Below are 22,918 nucleotides of genomic sequence, written 5' to 3' on the forward strand. Positions count from 1 at the left end.
ATATTTTGTACATCTTTTCATTTTAACTTGATTGTTGTAATCACACACTTGTGCACATATGTATGTGTATATATATACATACATACTTTATTTGCATATATGATAATATGCATTATATATAGGCAGGTGTGTGATTAAACTTATATATATAGTTTATATGTATGATTTATGTCTACAGAAAAGATGATGTATATACATGTCTGTGCACATTTTATGCATGTACAGTATACTGTATGTAGTGTATATAGACAGGAACATACATAAGTGATCAACTTCTCCATATACAGTTACTTTCTAAGAATATTTTACTTTATCTGTAGGTTTTTCTTGCCGTTGAAAAGAAACTGGCTAGAATAGCGATTTAGGTAACTTGATTCTGATTTCATTTTGTGTCATATGTTTCATTTCTTCCAACACATCTAGTTTTTTATATTAATATTTTTATCTATAAAATGTGCCATCTATTTACATAGTACTTTGAACAGTCTAATAAGCTACATAAATAAGAGTATTTAATTACACTCTTGTAACTTTTGGCCCTATTTAAAAAATCACATTCTGATCATGTATGTCCTCTGACACATGGTCAGGTTTATAGTCAAAGTGTGTGTGTGTGTGTGTGTTTAGAGAAAAAAAAGTACCTGTCCTTCTTAATGTAAGTATTTTGCCTTGATAAAAAAATATAAAATACACATTAAAATTTTAATTTTCTTTACTCTCCTCTCTCCTAAAATATCATCCTTTGTTTAATATTCTGAATCGTGCTTGGCAAAGGTAAATGCATGTTGAAATGTTAGCATTTAAATTTTGTTTTAAAACTGAATTGTGCATTGCCCTTAAACTCTTACAGGGATTTTATCATTCCATTTCTCAGTACTTTGCAGAGAACTTCAGACAATATATATTATGCTATGTGTCTTTTGACATGCATGCTCTGAAAAGCATCTCTTTTTTTTGCCATATTTCAAAACATTGAAATCTCTTTTCCTTTTTTATGTAATATGTGGAATGGCACTAAGTTATTTCTTCCTTTCAAACAATGCAGTGCTTCTTTCCTCCCCATTGCTCTATAGAGCAGGCTAATGTTAATGAGATTCTTGCATTTCCAAATAAGTTCCCTTAATTACCTCTCTATACTATATTATGAAGCAGATCTTTATCATCTGGTCCAACCTCTCCTTACATTTCTTTTAGAGGGAAGTGACATTTTCTTAAACCTTCTTTGCTTAAATTTTCCTGGATTGTTGCTCCGTAAAACTCCACGAATTGTAGAGATCCTTTACTAAGAGTAAAGATCCTTTACTAATGAGAGTTTAGAGTGGGTATGGTAGACACCTTTTTATTGAATATATAACAAGCACACGTTTTCTGACTGAGTTCAATTCCAAGACAAGTGATAGGGTTTTGGTTTGGGATAAAGTTTAAATAGAATTTCTTTTAAATATATTTTACATGTATACTGGTCTTGATTTGCACCAAACCAATTTTCTCTGTCTCTGTCACACAGACATACATGGACGCACACATGCACACCGAGTTAAAAATATATATTATGCCTTCTTTATGATACACCCTTATAAGAAACCTTGCAACACGGGACATTATACATGCAATTGGAGAATAGTTTATCAATATACTGCAGAAGTTAGTATGTCAAGGGTTTATTAAACAGAGGTTCCTTTTCCCCAGTCTAATCAATCCATTTATAATATTCTTGTGTCAACTGGTGACCGCGAATTTCTGTAGTTCTTATTGAAATATGATGATGTATGTGTGTGCATATGAGAATAGTCTAAATATATCTCTTTTATGATTAATGTATTCATTTTCCTGTGTAAAAATCTGAGCACAGGTTTCTACATGGAGCAATATACACAGTTGGATAAAGGGCTGTGTTCTGACACCAAACTTTAAAATGGAATACATGCATGCTCTCTAGATTATTACTTTAAAAGTCAGCCCTTGCCTTACTTATTCCTCTGTGTCTTTTCATGTTGCTTTGAGTGAAACAAAATTGCACATCTCCTTTTCATCATTTTGATTGGAACTACATACCATATGTAATGTGTTTTGGCAGCACTTACCTAGCCAAAGAAAACAAATTAATATTAGCCATGCTGAGGGGCGTCAGAAGTATCACAGATGTGTCGATTTAGCTTTGCTCCATCACACACCCTTTCCTTAAACAACTGGTCAAGCTGTCGCAAGATGTAGTGTTAGGCTACAAAGAGATTCTAATAGGTGTGATCAGAGATTGATGGCTGTGGCTAGTTAGAATAAGATGTTGCTGATTTTGTTGATGCTTGTTTGAACAGCCTTAAAAAAGTGTACTGGGAACCCTTGAGGAACTAGATAGTCTAAAAACAAAATCTCTCCGTTTAAAAACACTCAGATGTGCAGATACTGGCAAATGTAATGCACAAGTCCATCTGAAATGTAGATGCTGACTTGACCCTAAGTACTAGTTAAATTCCTTCCCATATAAAGACGCAGGGATGGGTAGGGAGGGGAGGAGGAGGTGGCTTGTTTTAATCATTCCATCCTTTTCCGTGAGGTTTCATTTATTTTTCTCCTTTTGGTTTTGTTTACAGAAATATTCTTGGAGCAAACACCTACTTTCTTATCTCACATATGAAACTTTTTAAGCCTATGTAAAATGGGAAAACCTAACAAAAAACAATAGCTAGTAAAATGGTGAAATCATGCTCTCTTTTAACTTAGCATAGCCATTCAGTTTAGTCAGCCAGTTCTTTGTAATAATTCTCCACACATTGAAATGCAACAGAGAGAAAGGATTGATTGAACCTTGATTCTTTATTTGCTTTTTTCATTTTTTCCCCCAAGCAGATCCCTGCATAGTAATTCTTTCCTCAAGTTAGCTGCAGGGTTTAGTTTTTGTTTTTTTGGTGGAGAATGCTGGTGTCCTTTTAAGTTAACGAGGCGGTTTTCTTCCTTAAATAGGGGTAAAGTCAGATAATAAGTGTAATGGCTATAATAGTTTTCAGAGGAATTTATATTTTGGAAGACTGGTGTATATTGCTGAGTGAAATACTTCAGTCATTTTTCATACAGAAGAAAAGAGGAGCCAGTAAAAGTGGAGGCTAGTAATAAGTAAATCCTATGTTAAAGACAGTAAGATTCAGAAGCAATAAACAATTCTGAAACTAAGCAAATAGGAATTGATTTCCAAACCATTTTTAATGAATCCTTTAAAAAAAGTACATAAATTTCCCATAGCAAAAGGGTTTTTTTTTTTCACCATAGTTATTTAACGGCCCATGAATGCAGGATTTCCTCTACTAAATTATATCCATTTTTCCAGCAGTGAAAGAATTCCCTGGCAATGTTCTCATAGCAGCCGTTAACCTAGTGGGACAGATCAGATGTTTTGAAGTGGCATGACATGCCATGTCTTTAACCAACTGTTCCCAGGAGCAATAAACGGGTGAAGTTAGAATTCCTGATAACTGAATAAAGGCTTATGGGCACCACACGTTCTCATACGAGGAGCTGATTGGGTACAGTTGGTGCTGGGTTATATTAAAAGAGCTGAGAAGCCACTGTCAGTGGTTTACGGTAGTATGAATGACACCTGTCCCATCAATCATGGGGCTGTGGTGTCACAGATGGAGAAACAACAATCGGCTGAATTATACAGCACTGCACACTTGGCTTAATTCATCTCATTGTTCTCCTACAAATCTAGGGGATGGCTCATTCTGTTCCTGGAGTCCAGACAGAAGCACGAGATGGGCTCAGGTGGTGGCACGTGCCTGCCCTTTTCTGTTCTATCAGAGGTATTCAGCAAAAGTCAGGAGGTGGGGGTGGGGTAAAGGAGCATTCATCACAGTAGCTTAAGCAGCAGATTCTTTCATAGGAGAAGGATGTTGTAATTAATCACGAGTTTGAACAAACTTAATGTTTCCTCTCAAATTCCATCAACTCTCTGTCTATCTATCCAAATCCACATCATTTGGGCCAAATTCTGACCCCTGCTGAAGTCAGTGGACTTGCTTTCTATTTGCATTACAATCCTGAGTGCTCGAGAGAATTTTGCCTTGTCAAAATGAGAGGTACCTTTTTTTCTATAGTTATGCAGTCGATAGGAACAGGAGTGCTAATGAAGGGTATGGTACTGAGCATTTACCAGTAGCACTCTCAATATGTCTTGAGATAATTTTTAAACTTCCTTTTGCATTTCTTAAGTATTTTAACAATTTCAATATCCAACTGAGTTTGGATCATTATGGATAATAGTACTGGTTTCAACGTGGTCTGCTGCCTGGCATTGGTAAAAGTATTTAAATGCCTGTTATTGTGTTGTAGTAGCTCCTTCTATAGATATAGGCAGATGAGAGAGAGAGAAAGTAAAAAGGATTACATTTAAGGAAATAATAAGCCACTCAGAAATATTTTTGAAAACCTGTTCTCCCCAGTATCTGTAATGCTGTTTTTTAAGTAGGTACTGGGCTTACGTGGCAGTGTCGTATTGGAAGGCAAGTGATTTTTTTATTTTTTTTTTACTTCAAAAATATTCATTTTCAATTTATTCTATTTTTTTTGCCTGTTCTGCATTTTATACTTTTTGTGTATTTTTTTTTTCCTTTTTATGAGTTATGGATCTTCACCATTGGCATTTTTTGCTACAGATAACCTGTGGCATGCTAGAATCAGGCTACAGTACATTGAATTCACAACTTACATTTGATTGCGTGTAAATACAGTTAGTTTGGTTTATCTGATAGTCTGGCAGAAAGAGAGAGGAGCAGTACAAACTGTTTTCAGTAACTGTGCTGTTCATACACCTGATAAGATTGAGAGTGCTTTCAAACTGCTGATATGCTTTGAATAAGAAAAGAATAATCACTTCCACTGGCACCAGCTTATCGGGAATGAAGCAAAATGCCAACACTTTTACATTAGCAAAAGTAAATGTTTTAGACACTTTGGACCTTTTTTCTATTTAAATTATATAGTAAGGTGCTTTTGAGCATGCTGTAATGAAGAGAAGGAGTCATTACTTTAGCTAAATTACAGATGAATATGTTGGGGAAGGAGTCCTCAACAACAAAAAGATCTCCTTTGATAAGCGGATACATCTGTTTCATACATAGGGAAATTCAGTATTTTTATCCTCTCCTGTCCTCTTAAGTACAATTGCTGAACTAAGACGGTGCAGTTGCTTCATGTTCCAACATATATGTCTTGTTCTTTTGTAATGTACATTTGCAATTCAGTTCATAATACTATTATTTGTAAAATAATGCCTGAGCATTTACTGGTGTGACTCTCTTGTGCCGTCACTTGGTGTGTGTTTCTACATCTGAGAGAGAAAGCGTATGTCAAAATCCTCTCAGGAAAAACAACCCTGCATTCTGAAAGGAAAAGTATGATTCCTTATTAACTTGCCAGCTGCCACATGGTGAGGGTACATTTGCTTATGTCACTGTCCTTTGCAAGGTTCACTGATTTTTTTTAAAAAAAACTATTATTCTTATTGCTGTATTTTTCTCTTTCTCATGACTGCAAATAATTTTGGTGTATTCAGATTTGATAAATGATGGTGCAAGAGTAGATTGATTGATTTTGGATTATTATTGATTGCTCTCAATGAGATCACCGTGACACTCTCAAATCAATAGTATTCGATTAACCAAGGCACCACTGTTCTATATATGAGGCAGCAGTGGGGAATTTAGGAACTGAATGTTCACAAGCTGATAAATTGACAAAGTGTTCAGCTTTAAATAGCCCTTTGTTTGGCATTAGCTCGCCAAACTGTGTTTCTTGGGAAAGTTCGTTTTCACAAGTCTAGGCTTTCAGTAAAAGAAAGGTCATCGATTTCAGGTTTATTAAATTTTAGCTAAAAACAACTGGCTCCATTTGGGTGTAAAATAATTTAAGTACTTACTGCAGGCAACCTTCATGCTTTAGAGCTGTTGCTCAAAGGTTCCATTCTTCTATGAAGATGTCAACTGTAAATATAAAAATGCATCACTGAAAATGTAATGGTTTAAAGATTCAAACCGAAATAAAATTTCCTGCCTGGGGAAAGCACTATAATCAAAATAAAGTAGTCTTAACTTTTTTTTTTTTTTTCTGAAGAGGGCATACTTAGAAACAGTGCTTGAAGGCAGCAGGTAGCAAGGTTGGCAGGGAACAACATTTCTCCCCTACCCCCCCCCACGCACACTGATAGCCTAGGTTTTGAATCAACAGTACACGTGTGTACCACTAGGACCATACCACATGCAAGTCGCTGTGGCTTCTGAAGTGGAATATTCTGTCATTTAAAGCAACTTTACAATCTTACAGAAAGCAACCTGCCTTATTAAAATCCAAGTTCTGAAGTACTATGTTCTTGGAGGCTTTTAATATTCTTTTAATACACATTCAGTTTCATAGGAGGGCAGGGCCCAGATGTAGAATTGATGTGTGTTTTAAGTGTACAGTGACTGGGTTGTCATACGAATGTGGTAGATGAAAGCGTTTTACAAAATAACTTGCTTTTGGAGCACATGGAAACTTTGGGGAAGATTTTCAAAGGCACGCAAGCTATGTAGATGTCAGAGTTTCTATGGATCTCTTAAAAACCATCCTCTTTTTATATTTTTTAGTCAGGTTAGCTTGATCCAAAAAGTATAGAAATCCTTGGAAAGATTCCCATTCACTTCAGTAGCTTTGGATCAGGCCTTATCATGGGGCAGAATGTTAAAGAACTAATGATTCAGTAGCATTTTAGAGAAAGGAAATCAATGCAGAAGCTGAGCTCGGGTTCAAAAATTCATTGTCAGGACATGACATTTGTGCTAGTAAAGAGTTGCCTAGGGGAGGCAAGTAAGTGTGGCCAGGAAATACTAAGGTTACCACCACATTTTCTGTGTCTTCTTAAAAGCAGTGTTGGCTTTTAGCCAAAGATCTCACTCCTGGGTAGTCTAAGGAGGCTGCGATGTCAAGACTAAGTAAGAACAATCCCTTTTTTCCTTAGTTATGGCAGTTGAATTACAAGAGTGGTAAAAATATTGTGTGAAGAAGCACCCTGTCACTCTCTCTTCCAGAGAAGAGAGGAGTGAAGGTGGGATAACAGGAAAAAAGAAACACTGAAGGGTCCTGGTTCCCACTTACACAGAGGCTAATATATGTCACCAATCATGGAAGAGTGGCTTACAGTGTGTGTAAATAGAATATATTCACTTTGAAATATATTTTTTGATGCTGGAGCTGAGGCTGCTTGTCCCCTAGGTTTTGGCTCAGACTGGACGGAAGTATGCTTTTATACCACAGTTCAACATGCAGCAAGTTTTAGGAGGACGTGAGAAAATAAAAGGGGCAAGAAATACTGGATATCTGTTATGATGAGTTTTCTTTAACTTGATTTTACTGTCACATCTGACTTGTAGCAGTACATAAGCCTGGATCCTTTTTCCTTAGCAGTAGATCCTCCTTTTGTTCCCGGTACTGAATATGACCTATCTGTAATAAAAAAGGAAGGTATTTGTTAAGTCCTGCACTACTGAAGTCATAGAGATTTTTGCTGTTGACCTCAGCTGGAGCAGGATTAAGCTTTGTGGCAACATTTTTTAAAATCTGGGAGCATATACTTAGCCGCTCTGATGCATGTTCAGGCACCTCAATAAATATGGCCTGATTTTTTTCAGGGCTGCTGAGCACTTCCGGCTGCGACGGACTTCATGATACCTGGGGGTGATACAGCACGTCTGAAAATCAGGCCAGTTTTATTTAGATGCCTGGATATGGTTTAACTGCAAGCTTTACACATCCAAGTCTGAAAATTGTGGTTGATATTTTTATTTCCAAGTTAGTCATACTGCATCCCCTCATGCTTGGAGTTGAGGACACTCAGTATAGTCCAGGAGCTGCTCAGAAACTTCTAGGATTAGCAGTAGCATAACTAAGCCCCGGGCACTGGTTTAGGTGGCGGCTGTTGGCTGGTCGTACTGCTGGCACCAGCATCCATAAGCTTGCACAATCCCCTGTGCCTCTGCTGCCCTGAAAGCCAAGCTGCCATGTTACCGCTCGGAGAATTAGGTGCAGAGAATCCTGTAGAGTTTCCATTGTGGAAAACTAATGGCCTTGCCTGCTTGCACTATAGACCCTTTTAGCCTGCTTCTGATCTTAATTAATATTATAGTATGCTGCTGTAAATGTGTTGATTTAAAACTAATTACACCTTATTTTCACTAGTAGGAGTGAAGTCAGAATTTATCTTATTACCTCGTATATAAATGCACTGAAGAAGGTTCCTAGGGTCTTCAGAAGCAGAAAACTCTCTCTCTGTAAAGGTTTACAAGATGTTTTCAGAAAGTAAGACATTTCTGCTAAGGCAATTCTATTTCTTTTTTCACAAAAAGAATAGTTGAGTTACAGAGGGCACATTAAAATTATTGTGTTGCATTTTTACAACTAACATTTTTTTCCCAATGGAACGACTTCTAGGGAGGCTAGCAACAAGGATATGAATTACCATTTTCCCCCTTTGGAACTAAACAAATGTTAACTTAAAGCACCGTTCAGTTGAATTCCATATCGCTGAGAGTGGAAAAGTAATTGAAGACTGGGCATTTGTATTTTACAGCTTTCCCTTTTTAAAGTTTCCAAGTAGCTATCAAGGCTTTGTTTCCAGTTTAACATAGTAGCTTTTGTTGAAGCTGGTAAGGATTCACTCAGAGCAGAACAAACCACAGCCCATCAGAAGGCTGCTGGTCTGCAGCAGGTGTGAACAACATAAAACAGGATTAACACTGAACCAAAGTGTGCACTAAAAACAGAACCCCTGCCTTGCTTTTACAAGGACAGTAAGATGGAAGCACTCTAGCACTGTACACTCCTTGTTTACTAAACAGTGTTCAATGGACTATGTAAATGTCTCTGTTCAACTGCAGAGAAGTAAGTACAAGACTTATTACGTATTCCAGATTTGATTAAAAGAAGCTTTTTTTTTTTTTAAAATTGCATAAATGAGTAAGTGCCCTGTGTTAAAATAATACTCAAGAAGAGGCAGAGTGACAAAATACCACGGGATTCAGAGTTAACACAAAATTAACTTCTGTTCCTGGAGAATGGGTGAGAGGGGGACAAAGAATACATGATATTAAAGATGGGACATTTTGTCTAAGTTTTAATTTTGTAGCTGTTGATATAGAATCTTGTGCCGTAAATTTCAGTTTCTAAGTGGGTGTTTCAGGTTTTAATTTTTGCCTGCTTTTTGTTCTGTGTATAAATTGTTTTAAATAATGTTGAGAAACACAGGCCTGCTGTTCTGGCAGATACATATTGGACATCTTATAAAACATTTATTATATTCACTACATACAGAAATGTTTCCCTTTCCTTATACTCGTACAAGAAGGGCGTATACCGGTGACAGCCAAAGTGGGGTGTGGGGTAGGGAATGGGATGTGGAGAATTTTTCTCTCTATTTATCAGAACTTTTTCCAAGCCACTCCTGTCTCTCTGATAATCAGTATTTTATCTGACCTAGCAATGTTGGTGTTGTTAGGAAAACACATATTTAAGGTAAAGTTGTTTGTATAAATATTTTGTGTAACCTCTCACCTTCTCTGGGTTTCTTTAATACCTATTAATCTCAGACTGGACTCCCAGAAGGACTCAGAACTTAACAGTTTCCAATGAGGGACTGGTAATACCTACCTAAATTTTAAAAAAATCAAAAAAAAAAATCATTCAAACCCTTTAATGATCCATCTAGATTTTACAGAAGACACAAGACCACCTTTCCCTTTACATCATCCACCCCTGAGATTGATGTATAAGAATTTACAGAGCTCTCATCCGGCTCTTTTGCATATTTGGCTTGTGGTATGTCAGCCAAGAGTAGATAATTAAAAATATAGTCCTTCTTTCCTGCACTACTTGCATGAGAACAGGAATGAGAATTTTCTAAAAATATATATATTTTTTATTTTCAGGAAATTATATATATATAAATATATTTTTTTTTCAAAGTAGCATATCATCAGTAATGGCGCTTTTGAAAGTATTATGTTTTATTGAGTTCATATGTATTGGTGCATTTTATTTTGCCTTGCAGCTTCCTCGCACACACACAATAGCCCCCTTTTTTTCCCCAAGGGGTCAAACTCTATACTCAGAGCCACATAGTTCATGCTGAAGTAAAGTTTCCAGTATTCATATGCTTCCATGGAATAAAGCGCTACTATTTTTATGGGGACACTGCTACCTAAGAGTCCACTCCTGCAATCATTATACATCCCAGTCAGACTCAAGGCAGTAAGCATGACTCCCAGCAGGAAGTGTATATTTAGGGTTTGGCTATAATGCATTATGGTTAATTTGGAAGTCAGTGGAAGCTGCACCAGTGCATCAGAGGGCAGAAGGCAAATCAGAATTCACTGACTTGTCCAAAGCTTTTCACTTAAAATGCCCAAAACAATGAAAGAAAATTAAGTATTCGCAGGCTTCTGATATCTGTGTTTTTAATAACTAATAATTTTCTGGTTATTAAACAATGTCAAAACTGAGAGAGTTTCTAGGCTGCACAGAGTAAAAAAAAAAAAAATTAGGTTCAATGAAGTCTCCTCGTATGACAGTTTTCCTACCTGAGGAAATATTTCCAGCATAGTTATGAACTGCTGAAAACAGTTGCATTTTTTTTCTGCTAGTTCTAGTACAACCTTTTATGTCTAGCAACAAAAGCTCGAAAGTAGAATAGACTGAGCAATTTTTAAACTACAAGATAGCTCCAGAATTATGGTCTCAATGCTTTATAAATTTATTTGACATTAGCTGGCAGTCCAACGGTGTTTTTTTCTCCCCTTTAAAATGAGTGTTCTTGACCACTCAGAGTTCTGCATATATCTTTTATTCAGGACAGGGTGCATAATAATAGTTAATAAAATCAGGGACTGATTTCACTTTTAATTTAACTCGAAGTATACAATAGTTCGCATCTCTGTGCTGTTGTAGACAGTTTACTGTAACCTGAAATGCTCTTCTGGAGAGAGTAGTCCTCCGTTTATCATTTTTATCATTTCAGAAAGTCACTGGCACCTAACCTTAGGTTAATTCTGGAAACTTGCCCATATGATCCCTGAATTGTTTTTTATCTTTTTTTCCTTAGCATTCATGATGGGCAGACCCTAAGGGTTCAGAGGCTCAACTCAATACATACAAGAATACAAAAGTGTGGGCCCTTATCTGAAACTTGTCCAAACTGCTTAACCTCTTTGGCCTCAAAATCAGGTAGAAATCCTATGAAAACAGGTTTTCTTGAGAGCTTTCCAGTAATTCTTGGGTTCTGGCAGGTCAGATATATGCCAGGAACAGCCTTTTTGAAAGCTTTTTAATGTTTTCTTTGTGTGCCAGCCGAAACTAGAAGCTACACATAATATTTCTTTCCTAGAATTTTTACAGAATATTTTTAAAGCACGAAATAGACTCAGGTCCCGGATTGGTTCTACTTTTGATCAATAGTTTGGGTCATTTCCTCATTTATTCTAACAGGTTTGACATCAGTGAAAACAGGAAATAATCTCAAGTCCATGGTGAGTTATGCTAATGTTTTCTGTTGGAACAGAAATGAACACTTAGAAGGCTACTGCTACCACCTCATGACAAGATTAGAAAGAAACAGGAACAGGATGAACTTTTCTTAGATTCCAAGACTTATTATTTGCATTACTTCCTGTTTTGAGACAGTTGTTGTACATTTGCAGCTGTACATTTGCAATTCAGCCACATCAGAAATTTTCCAAACTGTTATTTAACATTTCTGGTATGGTAGTACCTAGAGGCTCCCTATGTTGCCAGTTAGTGTGTGAATATATATAGTGTGAAAATATATATGAAAAGACACATGTTTGTGTATTTATAGTCATGTCTATAAAATTATGTGGGTATATATCCATATTTTGTAAGTTTGTGACTAAACATTGACTTCAGTTGCCCTTGGTCTAATTATGAAAAATACATAGGTCCAAAAGTGGTATATTTAAAGGGTAGAAGGTGGAACAAGAGAGAGGCTGTAAAGGTTATCATGAGGAATAGACCAATGAGTAGTCCAGGCTGGCATTATTAATAGGATAGGGCAGGGACAGATAGAATGCCAGACAAGTCTGGATAATGAATAAAATATTTACCAAAGTAATTCCCTAAGTGATGGCTTGTACTATTTGGTTGCTTTTTTTTTTTTAATGATTCATTGTTTTGAAATTTTTCTGCAAGCACAGTTTTGCATAATGCATTAAACCCATTGCCTGCCAGTTTGAAAAGATGAGTTACCCACTAAAGTTTGTTTGGACACCCAGGAAGTTTATAGAGAAGTTTCATAGATTTCATAGATTTCATAGACATCAGGGCTGGAAGGGACCTCGGGAGATCATCGAGTCCAGCCCCCTGCTCGAAGGGCAGGAAGTCAGCTGGGGTCATAGGATCCCAGCAAGATAAGCATCCAAGTTGTTGAGATATGCTTATATTGGTGCCAATCAGAATCTGCTGGAGTTATCTCCAGAGATTTTTTCTAAAACCACTTATTCCCAATTAAGATGCATGCTATTGTTTTTCCTATCTGCTGTCTTCCAGTGCTTTGCACAGTAATGTTGCAAACATCTACAGAACAAATAACATTAAAATTTTCATTTTCTGTCAAATCGGGAGAATTTATATTTACTTTCTCATCTTTTGGTTATATTTCTTTTATAAAACCATAACATTTCTGGTAAGACACGGTTACTTTTGTGGGTATTTTGAATCTGAAGGCAAGAGAAGTTAAAACAGTGAGGATCAGATTCTGCACACATTCAAGTGGATAGAACTTTTGTGTACATGTGTAATACATGATAAGCTTTCTTGTGAAAACTTATTTACTCTGAAAAACTTGTCGTACAACACAGAATGAAAAATAGTTGTATGCAAAAGGGCAAAGGTGTTTAGAAACTGCAGCTATGTTATTGATTCTTTGGTTGATGTTCATGTTACCTGCACTTTGGATGGTATAATTTCAGAAATCAGCAGGTGTTCTGATAAATTCATTTTTGCTTTTTTTCTGAGTTCTTTGTAGTGCTTCAGTTATTCCTTTTATCTTTCTTTTTTCTTCTTGATAGATTGCTGAAGGAAAAAAAAAACTAGGGAGACATGTCTCCTTTAAAAGACATGGGAAAATGCTTCCTTTTGCACTTTAAGTAAATTGCCTTTTGTTACAAGAGGCAAATAAACAGCTGGCCATTTATTTACCTAACTCCTATAGTATTGTATGTAAATGTTTCTTCCTTCTGCATCCTGCTTTCTGCTACACTGATGATAATATACCTGGAAGGAAAAGGCAGTCCAAGCTGAGGCAGCCAGCGTCAGACAGGGCGGTCTGCCATCTGTCCCACCTGCTGCATTCATGTGTCCATCTGGTTACTGCAATAGCTCATTGCAGGCTTCAACAGAAGAACATTCAGGCTGAAAAGAAGGCAGTGTGAATTATTTAGGTAGCTAGTGTAAATAAAGAGAGGGGGAGAGAAGCAGAGAACAGAGGGGGAGAAGAAGAGAGAGAGTGAGCAAGAGCACGCAAGCTCATACTCCTGGATGCTTTGGAATGTGTTAATGCATGAGAGCATTTGATTTGCATATAGATTTAGATGTATAGATCATTGTGAAGATTACAAGCCAATGAGTTTTATCTAGATTTAGATAGCTCTCAGCCTGGTTTGCACATAAAATATACCCAGTTTCAGGAGCAGAATCTTTTGGGACTTCAAACCTAAGGAGAACTGATGAAATGTAATGCTTTTAGGTATTAATTTAGCAGAAATAAAATATTTCCTTTAAGAGCTTTTTGTGCCCTTTTTTAACCAAGAATTTACAACTACTTTACATATTTGGTGCTTTAAACACACTGTTTGATTTCAATTTGTTTGTAGCTGGTTGCATTTATAGTCATCTACACTTGTATGCATCTACAAATGTAGTTGGGAAGGGCTTTTTTCCTCCTCCTTTTAGTTCTTGTTTTATCTGGTAGAGATTAAAACCAATCAGGAACATAATTTAAAAAACCACAAGTGTGTATATCTACACATACATTCATATATATATATAAAAGTGTGTTTAAATATACAGATGTAGCACCTATATCTCTTAGATGTTTTTAACATAGATGAGCAAATAGAAATGCTTTTGTATAATAGCCTTCAAATATGAATAAGTGCATTTAATATTTGCTTAGGTTATTTTTAAAATCAAATAACAAAGGGGTTGGATTGTGGTAGATAAAGTCATCATTATTATTCATATCTAAAAATAAATTATTTCTACAAAAGATAAACAACAACTGGGTTTAAATTTAAATGTAGCAATGCCATTTGAATACCTAGCACATTGATTATATTTCTGAATCATTTTTATAAGGCTGCTTTCACATTTTTCTTTCATGTATGGAACTTTTCTGTAGTTATTTCAATGGTATATTTTATAACATAGAAGGTGAAATTCCAGGATTTGTATTTTGAAGGAGAGGAAGCTTATTTTCAGTTTCAGAAGCTCCTGTATTCTAATTTTAAATGACTGGGCTTTCTTGCGCAAAGTATAGAGGGATGAACCTTATTAGATGAATCTTCGAGAAGGTGTGGGAGGTGGGCTGTCATTGGTTTGCCCAGTTTTAGGTTTCTAAAAGAAAGGGACATACTGTCTTGAAATTTCAACAGCCTGGCTACTTCTGTAAGATTTGCACGAAATTCAGCCGCAGCCTTCAAAGGGATTTGAGTGGATTGGATTCTTTAAGGTTAGTCCATGTCAAACCTATTAAGTTCAATTCACATGCAAAACCCTTTTTACGTTTTTTTAAGCCAATAAGGCTCCAGCTACTATTAAGGCAACATCATGTACTTGCAGCAGAATATCCATGGTAATGGATCACCCTCTTGGCGTGTGGAACTAACCAATAATCCACTTTGTCTTCTTTCAAATTAAAAGGTGGTGCACTCTGTATCTCCAGCCAGGGGAAATGAAATACTGTTTGTACATGCAAAAGTTGAGATTCGTAAGAGCACATTGAAATAGACATCTTTCATCTATAACAGTATCAGCAAAGTTGTGGATAACTGAAAATCTGAAAAAACCTATGAGCACAAGTTAGAGGTATTTGTTAGTGTAGTTATTTATTCAGCTTTCCACATGTGATTTTCCTTGCTGTCTGAAAGCTCATGGTCCCCATAACTGACTGTGTTGCTTGATGTGGCTTAGGTGTGCAGTATAGGTTTCGCAACAACAAAAAAACCCATGACATTAAAGAATGTGCTGTGCAGTATATAAAGTGTGACTATTTCAAGGGCACAGTTGCAAGAGAGGTGGTGCAATTTAAACAAAGAAAGGAACATAGGAACATTGTAGGGTTTCCACCCATCTCAAAAATCCCCACCGCAACAAAATAAACTGTATGTGGTATCGGTGTTTTGGTGATTATAGAAGCTTGCTAGCAGACTGTAAACGGGTACCTTGCTAAGATACCACCCCTCAATATCCAGGGCCAAATCCAGGAGTAGGCCAAACTTATGCAATCAAGAGTTCATATTAATTAAGGACTGGTGGTGTAATCCGTGTGGGTACCCAGTGCTGCTAACTTTTCCTGGTGCTCCGTAAAGAGGTAGGAATTGCTCTTTACTCTGCAGAAGTGAACCCCCAGTAAGGTGTACACCATTTGCCATTTATATTTTCACTTTCACTATATTTTCACTTTCTTTTTCAATCTACAAGTGGATATAGTTTTATAAAAGCCTTTGTAAAAATACTACCCTGATTCTATAGACCTTTATTCAGAGGACTAGATTCTGGAAGATGTTGAGTGCTTTCTGCTTAAAATGGAGATGACTTGAATACAATTCTCCTAGGGAAATGACAGTGCTCAGCTCCTCATCTGAGGTGCAACATGCCTCGAAGGAATTTGGTTTTGAAGTGAAATTTCTACTCTCAGCTATTTCCATGCAACCATATTGAATTCCCTGAGGTTTCATAGGTTAACTGAGGACCACACAGGGCTCTCTTCTTGTATTATATTATTTTTAACCCTGGTGTTTGAACTTTAGCAAGACTTTGTTGCTCATAAGAGAGGAAGGCACCACCTTAAGTTATATCGCTACAGATAAATGGTCTGATCAAATCAAGCTGCTTCCATTAGTGTAAAGTTTCAGCTATCCCTAGACCCTATTAAAACCTATACTAATTATTGAGGAGAAAACCTGGTGGGGGGCAGTTTTTCAGAAGAATGGAAATACAAACTTTTTAAATGGAAACAGTGTCACTATCCTTTACCAAATGTAAAATGCAGCATGGCTGCATTTCATTTTTGTTCTTTCCTTGTAATTGCTGTATAATTTGTCTCCTGTTTTCCTGGGTTTCCCTGTACCCCACATTGGTTTACATCTCCCAGGTACAGAATTTTTTGTTAGTTTAATTTTTAATTTAGGCTGCTTCATGATGTTTGAAGGAGTAGGTTGCCCCCTATATAAAACATATGGATACATGAGTAACTTTAGTCAAGTACCCCAATCATTGTTTTTATAGAATCGGGGATTTAGTTTTTCTATTTTCCATTTTAAAGAGTTTATTTCTTAAAAAGGAAAATAATGTTTTGCTTATTCAGTAAAATGAATAGAGAAAAAGAAAAAAAGCTTTACAGATGACATAAGGGTCTGATCTCTTAGTCACAGAAAGCCTTCACAAAAAAATAAAGGGATTTTGCCCGGATAAAAAGTGAAGGATTAGACTCACTAACTAATCTAGTTATCTTACATTTGTGGTTTTGTTTTTGTTAGTTGTTTAATTGAAGGTTTTAAAATTTATTGTAAGGCCCAAGGTAAATGACATTGGATTAAAAAAGTATTATACCATAGCGGTCATAAACCCCTGTAATTCATTGTCTAAAAGTCTAGTTTCTATAAAATGAAATTTAAAAAAAGAAGTTTTAGCAGATAAAGGTTATTTGCAGACTATGAAACACCGTCATTGTAAGGTATATTTATATTTAGTGGTTCATCTAATAACTATTTATAGGTGACACTCCAGTCTAGCCAGCTAGATTTATATAGGGCTTGCAGCTTTTAATACTGATGCCTGATAGCATTAATATGACTATTTACGGCATTATTAATTATATGGGCTAAGTAGCAAATACTAGCATCCATGTCACTACTTAACAGCATCACATAAAACACTCTATTATCCCATTCACAGCATGGGGAAATGGTGTTGTTATAAATTAGTTGCATTTTTCATGTGTTAATATTTGGGGAGGTAAGGTTAGTATTTTGCCAGGGGAGCAAGGTGAGGGAGAAGATGTCTGCATTGGATTTTGCTTGCTTGACACCTGAAGATACTTTGTTAGAAGATTATGATGAGCATAGTCATAATACAAGAGCAGTGTTTTCAAGTATCACTTCTGACGAGAATATTTTCTTTTTCTTTTCTTTTAAGTGTTCCTGGTAAAATGTAGCATTGTATCACATAAGGCATATATCAAGATAAGATTACAGCTATTCTGATATTAGCATTGGCTATATTATTAGAAATATCACATACCCTAATTTCATTTACCTAAAATAAGGCAAGGTTCGTCACAGATATATATTGTGGCCTGCTAGGTCCTGTTCTTATTGGTTGGTTGCTAGCAGCCTTTGAATGAAGGGAGGCAGGAAGGGAGAGCGAGCCTGAAGTTCATTTCTGAGAGAGGCTAAATTACACGATGCCTCAAATGACAAATTTTCTCCAGAGCAGAAATGAGTCATATTAAGGATTAGTTTGGGAAGGCTTGAATTGAACCCACTTCCGTCCCATCCATAGATTACATCTGTGATGTTGCCAATGTTTTACTTTTCATAATTGCTGAATTCATTTTCCAAAATTAGTAAAGCGTGGAGGGGGAAAAAAGGTAAGAAAATGAAGTGGTTCTGCCTGGTGCAGCTGAAGTTTTAGTTGTGTTGTTTTATTATGAGGTGCACAGAACACTATGGCAGATAGGCACTATAAAAATAAAATGTACTATTTGATTACTATATTCTTACTGTTGCAAACCAGAAGAGAACTGTTGCAGAAATGAAGATATTGCAGTGCGTTAAGGAGCCAAGTAATTTCTACCAAGGGGCAGTGAGATATCAGGCTCTTCGTGATGCACTCTCCTCCTGTCTGTTCTTGCCAAGGGGAGCGCCTGTCACCAGCAGGAGTGCAGTTCTTGCAGTGCACTTGGAGTCCTGCATGCTTTCAGCAAGCTTTAAAGATTTTCTTCTGAAAAGCCTCACCATATGAGCTTGGATTCCAGGAGGATGTGAGCAGAGTCCCTGCTCAGAAAAAATGCGCTCAATCTGTTTCAGGCGAGTTCCCTGAAAGATGGGTTAAATCAACTGATTGAGCTGATTTTCCCTCTTGAGGTGATATTTTATTTATATGATAAAATGCTTGGAAAGTGATTAATTTGTCAGGGGAACATCTTGTTACTGTAAATTTGCCGAATGTGTAATAAAATTGCCATAACACAGATGGGAAAATGAAGATCTTTTTTAAATTAAATAACTGAGCAGTGTGCCTACATTTTCACCAGTTAAAATTAACTTTGTTAAATTTCTTCACCATTTTTTTTTCCTGAGGAAAGCAAGCTAGGGACGGTCTGTGATGAAGGGGACAGAAGAGCAATAGCCTGTATAGCTGCTCTTCCTCTCTCCCTCGATCAGAGGAGGCTGATACATTTATTAAATTTCTGCCCAGGCTGATTGCTTTAGTGAATTTTTATAAATTAAAACATATGGGTCATGCACCTCTTTTTGGGAGCATACAAGTTAGGAATAGAAACCAGGCAAGTGCTTCTAGTCAATAAGGTGTACCTGAAGCAGTTTTTCCATGCCTGGTTCTGCAGGATCGCTTTCAATCGATATCCAAATAGCATAATACTCTTATTATTCCTTTGCAGCAATTGCATAATGCATAGGGTATAACTTTGACTGGATAGGGGTGCGCTTTGAAAAGTGAAAGGCAAAGAATACAGTACCTGTCACTGGGTTTCAGAATGTAACAAGTGAAAATAGCATTAGTGAAGGAACAGTGCCTTTTATTCATACTCATTTTACTACCGCCTGTCCATCTGTCCACTGGAATGAGCCACTTATCATGCTTCCAGGTTTTTCTCTTTCAACTTAAAGAATTATGAAAGGAAAATTCCAATTTTTCCTGTTTCTTTATGACAGGTAGACTGAAGATTGTGGTCATTTGGATTAAAAACATATCCATCACCACCAGCTGACAGGTTATTATTATGTCTCCTTTGAATATATGAATTTCATCCACTACATGCTAGAAGTCTAAGAATGCCAACTTTTTATATAAATAATTATCCCACTGGTGATGTACTGCATACTGTTGCCATATTTTTTCACTTTTACAGCATTCTTGGCCTTATCACCCATAACATAAATCTTAAGCTCTCATATTTAATAAAACCTGTAGGATAACAATCCCTGTATAATGTACAGTCAACCAATCACACATCATCATTTGACTAACATTATTTGTTTTCCTATGACAGATATTTCAGTGGATATCCCAGTTTAAGTTTGACAGCGTGTTTGATACAGCCATGCAGGGAAAAATAAGAGGGTGACCTTATTTATGTGCTGAAGCTGACCTCAACGCGCAGCTCTCAGTTTAGTGAGGTTCTGTGGATGGATAGATAAAGTTCTACATCGACTGGCTTTATTGTGTTAGCCCCTTATCTTTTTCAAGGAACTTCAGGGAGTCCATGCCATAAAGAAGAGAGAGCCTAGAACCTAGTCCTCTGGACTTCATGATTGCTATCCACCTACAATCAGTTCAAGTGGAGCAGATTTGATGTCTTGTGCATATGTACATTGCAACCCCGGTGAAACACATACTTGTTTTTATCCCTACATCCAAGCATATAGTTATATAAAACATAGGGCCTGATCCTATAAGCCTATTACATGATGCACTCGCACTTAATCCAAGGCACTGAATATTTTCAATGAAGTGCTAAGCGTACTTGCATTGAAGCCAGTGAGGCTGGGCATCTTGTGGGACCAGGCCAGTGTTCATACTCCAGCAACACACACAACAGCAGCAAGATACACTATTTAAGAGTTGAATCTTTCATTCCTTACAATACACTCAACAGCAGCAAGATACAGTGCTTAAGAACTGAATCTTTCATTCCTTAAATTCCCTAAAATCCTGCTGATTCCACGTGGCTCTGGTAGAAATTTTGGCCGTACAAGAGATGCACTTATGATCCAGATGAGACGACATTAAAAGAATTAAAGCAAGTGCTTAGCGAAATGACACCTGAACTCTATGGTGTGCAGTATAAACAAAAAGTGCTTACCTGCTCTTGCAGGCTTGTTTCAGGCAAGTCTCACAGTAGACTCTTGCGTGAGTGATGACCACACATGCATACACATGCTAATTAAAAGTGTGTCTAGGTAGCTGTGCTAAAATTGTTAACATTTAATGACAGTCCTATCTGCAGTAAATAGAATGATGCTTTTGTTCACTTCCTCAAGTACAAAATTTCTAGAAAGACTGTTTCCTTTTATTGTTTTGTTTTTAAAGGGATGTAAGGAATCTATAAAAAAAAAAAAAATTATCTTGTAAACTCACTTGCTATATTCACACAGACATTGTAGAAGTGAAAGCCACTTATGGCAATTCCTTCCTGACCTTTGCTGCTAGTATCCAGAGGCGAAGCTCCAGCATATAAACCCAATGGCATAAATAGCTTTGACTTACACATAGTAATATGTGAACAATGTGTAACTGTGAAAAGCCAAAGGTTTGGTTGCTTTATTTATATTAGGATCTGTAATCACGCTTATTAGAATCAAAAGTATGACAGAAAAGATTAATCTGGGAAGAGTTTTCTTCCATAAATTTTGTCTGATATACTTTATACAGTGGCTTAGCATGCCTAGATTTTTTTTCTTCAAAAGCATACACAATTTTATGTATTTTAATGCTCAGCACTTACAGGGACCAAAGCTGATAAAACAAACTAAAAGAATGAGACCAGGCATCCACTTCTTTATTGGGTTTGTTAGTAGCTTACAAATGTTTAGGACTTCATGGTATGGTCAAATGTAGGCTATACTGGGAAATGCATTAACAGGTTAGACTCAGATTATGCAAACTGTTATACACAAAATGCAGGTAAACTACTGAACCTATGTGGACTTCTTTTACATTGCAGTATTAGGTTTTTGACCCACTGAATTTGTTTGGATTCTCTGTCCTGGTCTGAAAGTTGATGTACTTATGCCTCAACATATCCTACCTTCATATGTACTCTGGGCAGCAAATGTTTTGCCCTATTGGAAACAAATCTGATCTTGACTGGCCCATTTTTTCTACAAATAATTTGTGTTCTACAAATATTTTGTGTTAGCAACTGGACAATCACAAAGTAAAAGTGACGGTAGAGACCTTTTTGGAATCTGTTTACTTGCTTATTATGCACTTTTTCTGCCACTCATGTTCCAGAACAGTCATAGTTATTTTTTATCCTTTCTTCTCTTGCAGGTTATTTTTTTGCACATTTGTTTCAGATGGTGTTCATTTATTTTCCAATCTACATGTTACAGCATATTCTTACTGTACTTTTTCTGGTGTTGTCTTTCTCTATTGCAAATCCTTTTTTAAAAATTCAAAATCCGTGGGCTATTCTCAGCTACATATTGCTCACACATTACTCTGTGTTGGCTAAAACTGTTTGTACCATGGGCTTTATTTTTAGGAAGACTGCGGACAAAGAGATCAGGTTATTTTTCTTCAGCTGAAAATTATACGTTTCTACATGGGGAAAGCAGGTTTAATTTTTTTCTATAACTCTTTACTACAAGAATCTTGAAAACGTTTTTCTTGTTTGAAACAAGGGGACAAGAGCCCCATTCTTATAGGAAAAATAAAAGATTTGATTTTCCTTTTTAGAAAAAAGTGATGAAAATCCAGGGTGAAATCCTGGAGCCACTGGAGGAAATGGGGGAAAACTGGAGGCAGAGTGGTCAACTATGTGAAGGCACGGGCCTGAAATACAGGAGGATTGGGTTCCTTCATCAGCTTTGCACTTTATTAACTAGTACCTCAGTTTCCCCTTTTACTAAAGGATAGTCATAAAAATACAGTGACCTCCCTTCTGAAGAGCTTTAACATCTGCTATAAAAAAAACCTATCAGTAAATTATTGTTAAGCTATTAGTAACTCAGGTTTTTGGACCTTCATGACTGTGGTACAAGTTATATTCCCTTTGCAGGTAAAATTTCCATGAAAGTTAGTGGAAATGTTTCCAGCATGCTGTGACTGATAGCACAATCTGACTGTATCAGAAATACATACCTTTGGGAGACTTTGTCCCAGGAACAGTTTTAAACAACTTCTAACTTTTGCCTATTTCTCTTCTGTATCTTGGGTGTATTTGCATCTTATAATTTGAAAGAAATACTTTCCCCTTGTAGAATATTATGCTTCACTCTTTTCAGTTCCCTTAACAAAAATACAATTTCAGGCTTCCTGTATGAGACCATGACAAAGTGATTTTATAGCCAGTACTGAAAGTGACTAAACTTGACAACAATTGTATTTTATGACAACCTCTGCTTTTATGTCCCCAGCCTACTTTCCTATCATCAGTTGGCTTTTTTTTTCATTCCCCCCCCTTCCCCCCCCCCCCGGTCCAAATGCAAGCAATTCTGTATCTCTGCATTGGCTGGAAGCAAATCCCTTTACCAGGAGTGCATTTTAATGGAGAGCATGCTTCAGTTAAGTCACCAGAACCTTAACTGTATAATATTCAATTTCTTACCAACCCAGAACCAAAGCTTTTTATTGAGAGCCATGTTCATAAGGGTAGTGGAAGAATTAGTATTACAGAACTAAACCAGATTAGGGG

The 22,918-nt window shown here is 36.6% G+C and overlaps 1 protein-coding gene across 9 annotated transcripts in view; it reads left to right on the top strand.

The window, feature by feature from the left end:
* The window catches only part of ESRRG (estrogen related receptor gamma), a 516,894-nt gene that overhangs the window by 311,639 nt on the left and 182,337 nt on the right, over positions 1-22,918 (top strand). For 2 of the 9 annotated variants that reach the window (XM_090048869.1, XM_090048860.1), the window contains exon 2: positions 7,659-7,729. The exons of the other annotated variants lie outside the window; for them this stretch is intronic. In XM_090048869.1, coding sequence (XP_089904995.1) covers positions 7,692-7,729 — 38 coding nt within the window. In that variant the 5' untranslated portion in view covers positions 7,659-7,691. The remainder of the gene's footprint in view (positions 1-7,658; positions 7,730-22,918) is intronic. 9 annotated transcript variants of the gene reach the window in all.

The sequence above is a fragment of the Crocodylus siamensis genome, chromosome 1 (assembly GCF_052110815.1).
Source record: "Crocodylus siamensis isolate JL-2025a chromosome 1, ASM5211081v1, whole genome shotgun sequence".
NCBI lineage: Eukaryota > Metazoa > Chordata > Crocodylia > Crocodylidae > Crocodylus > Crocodylus siamensis.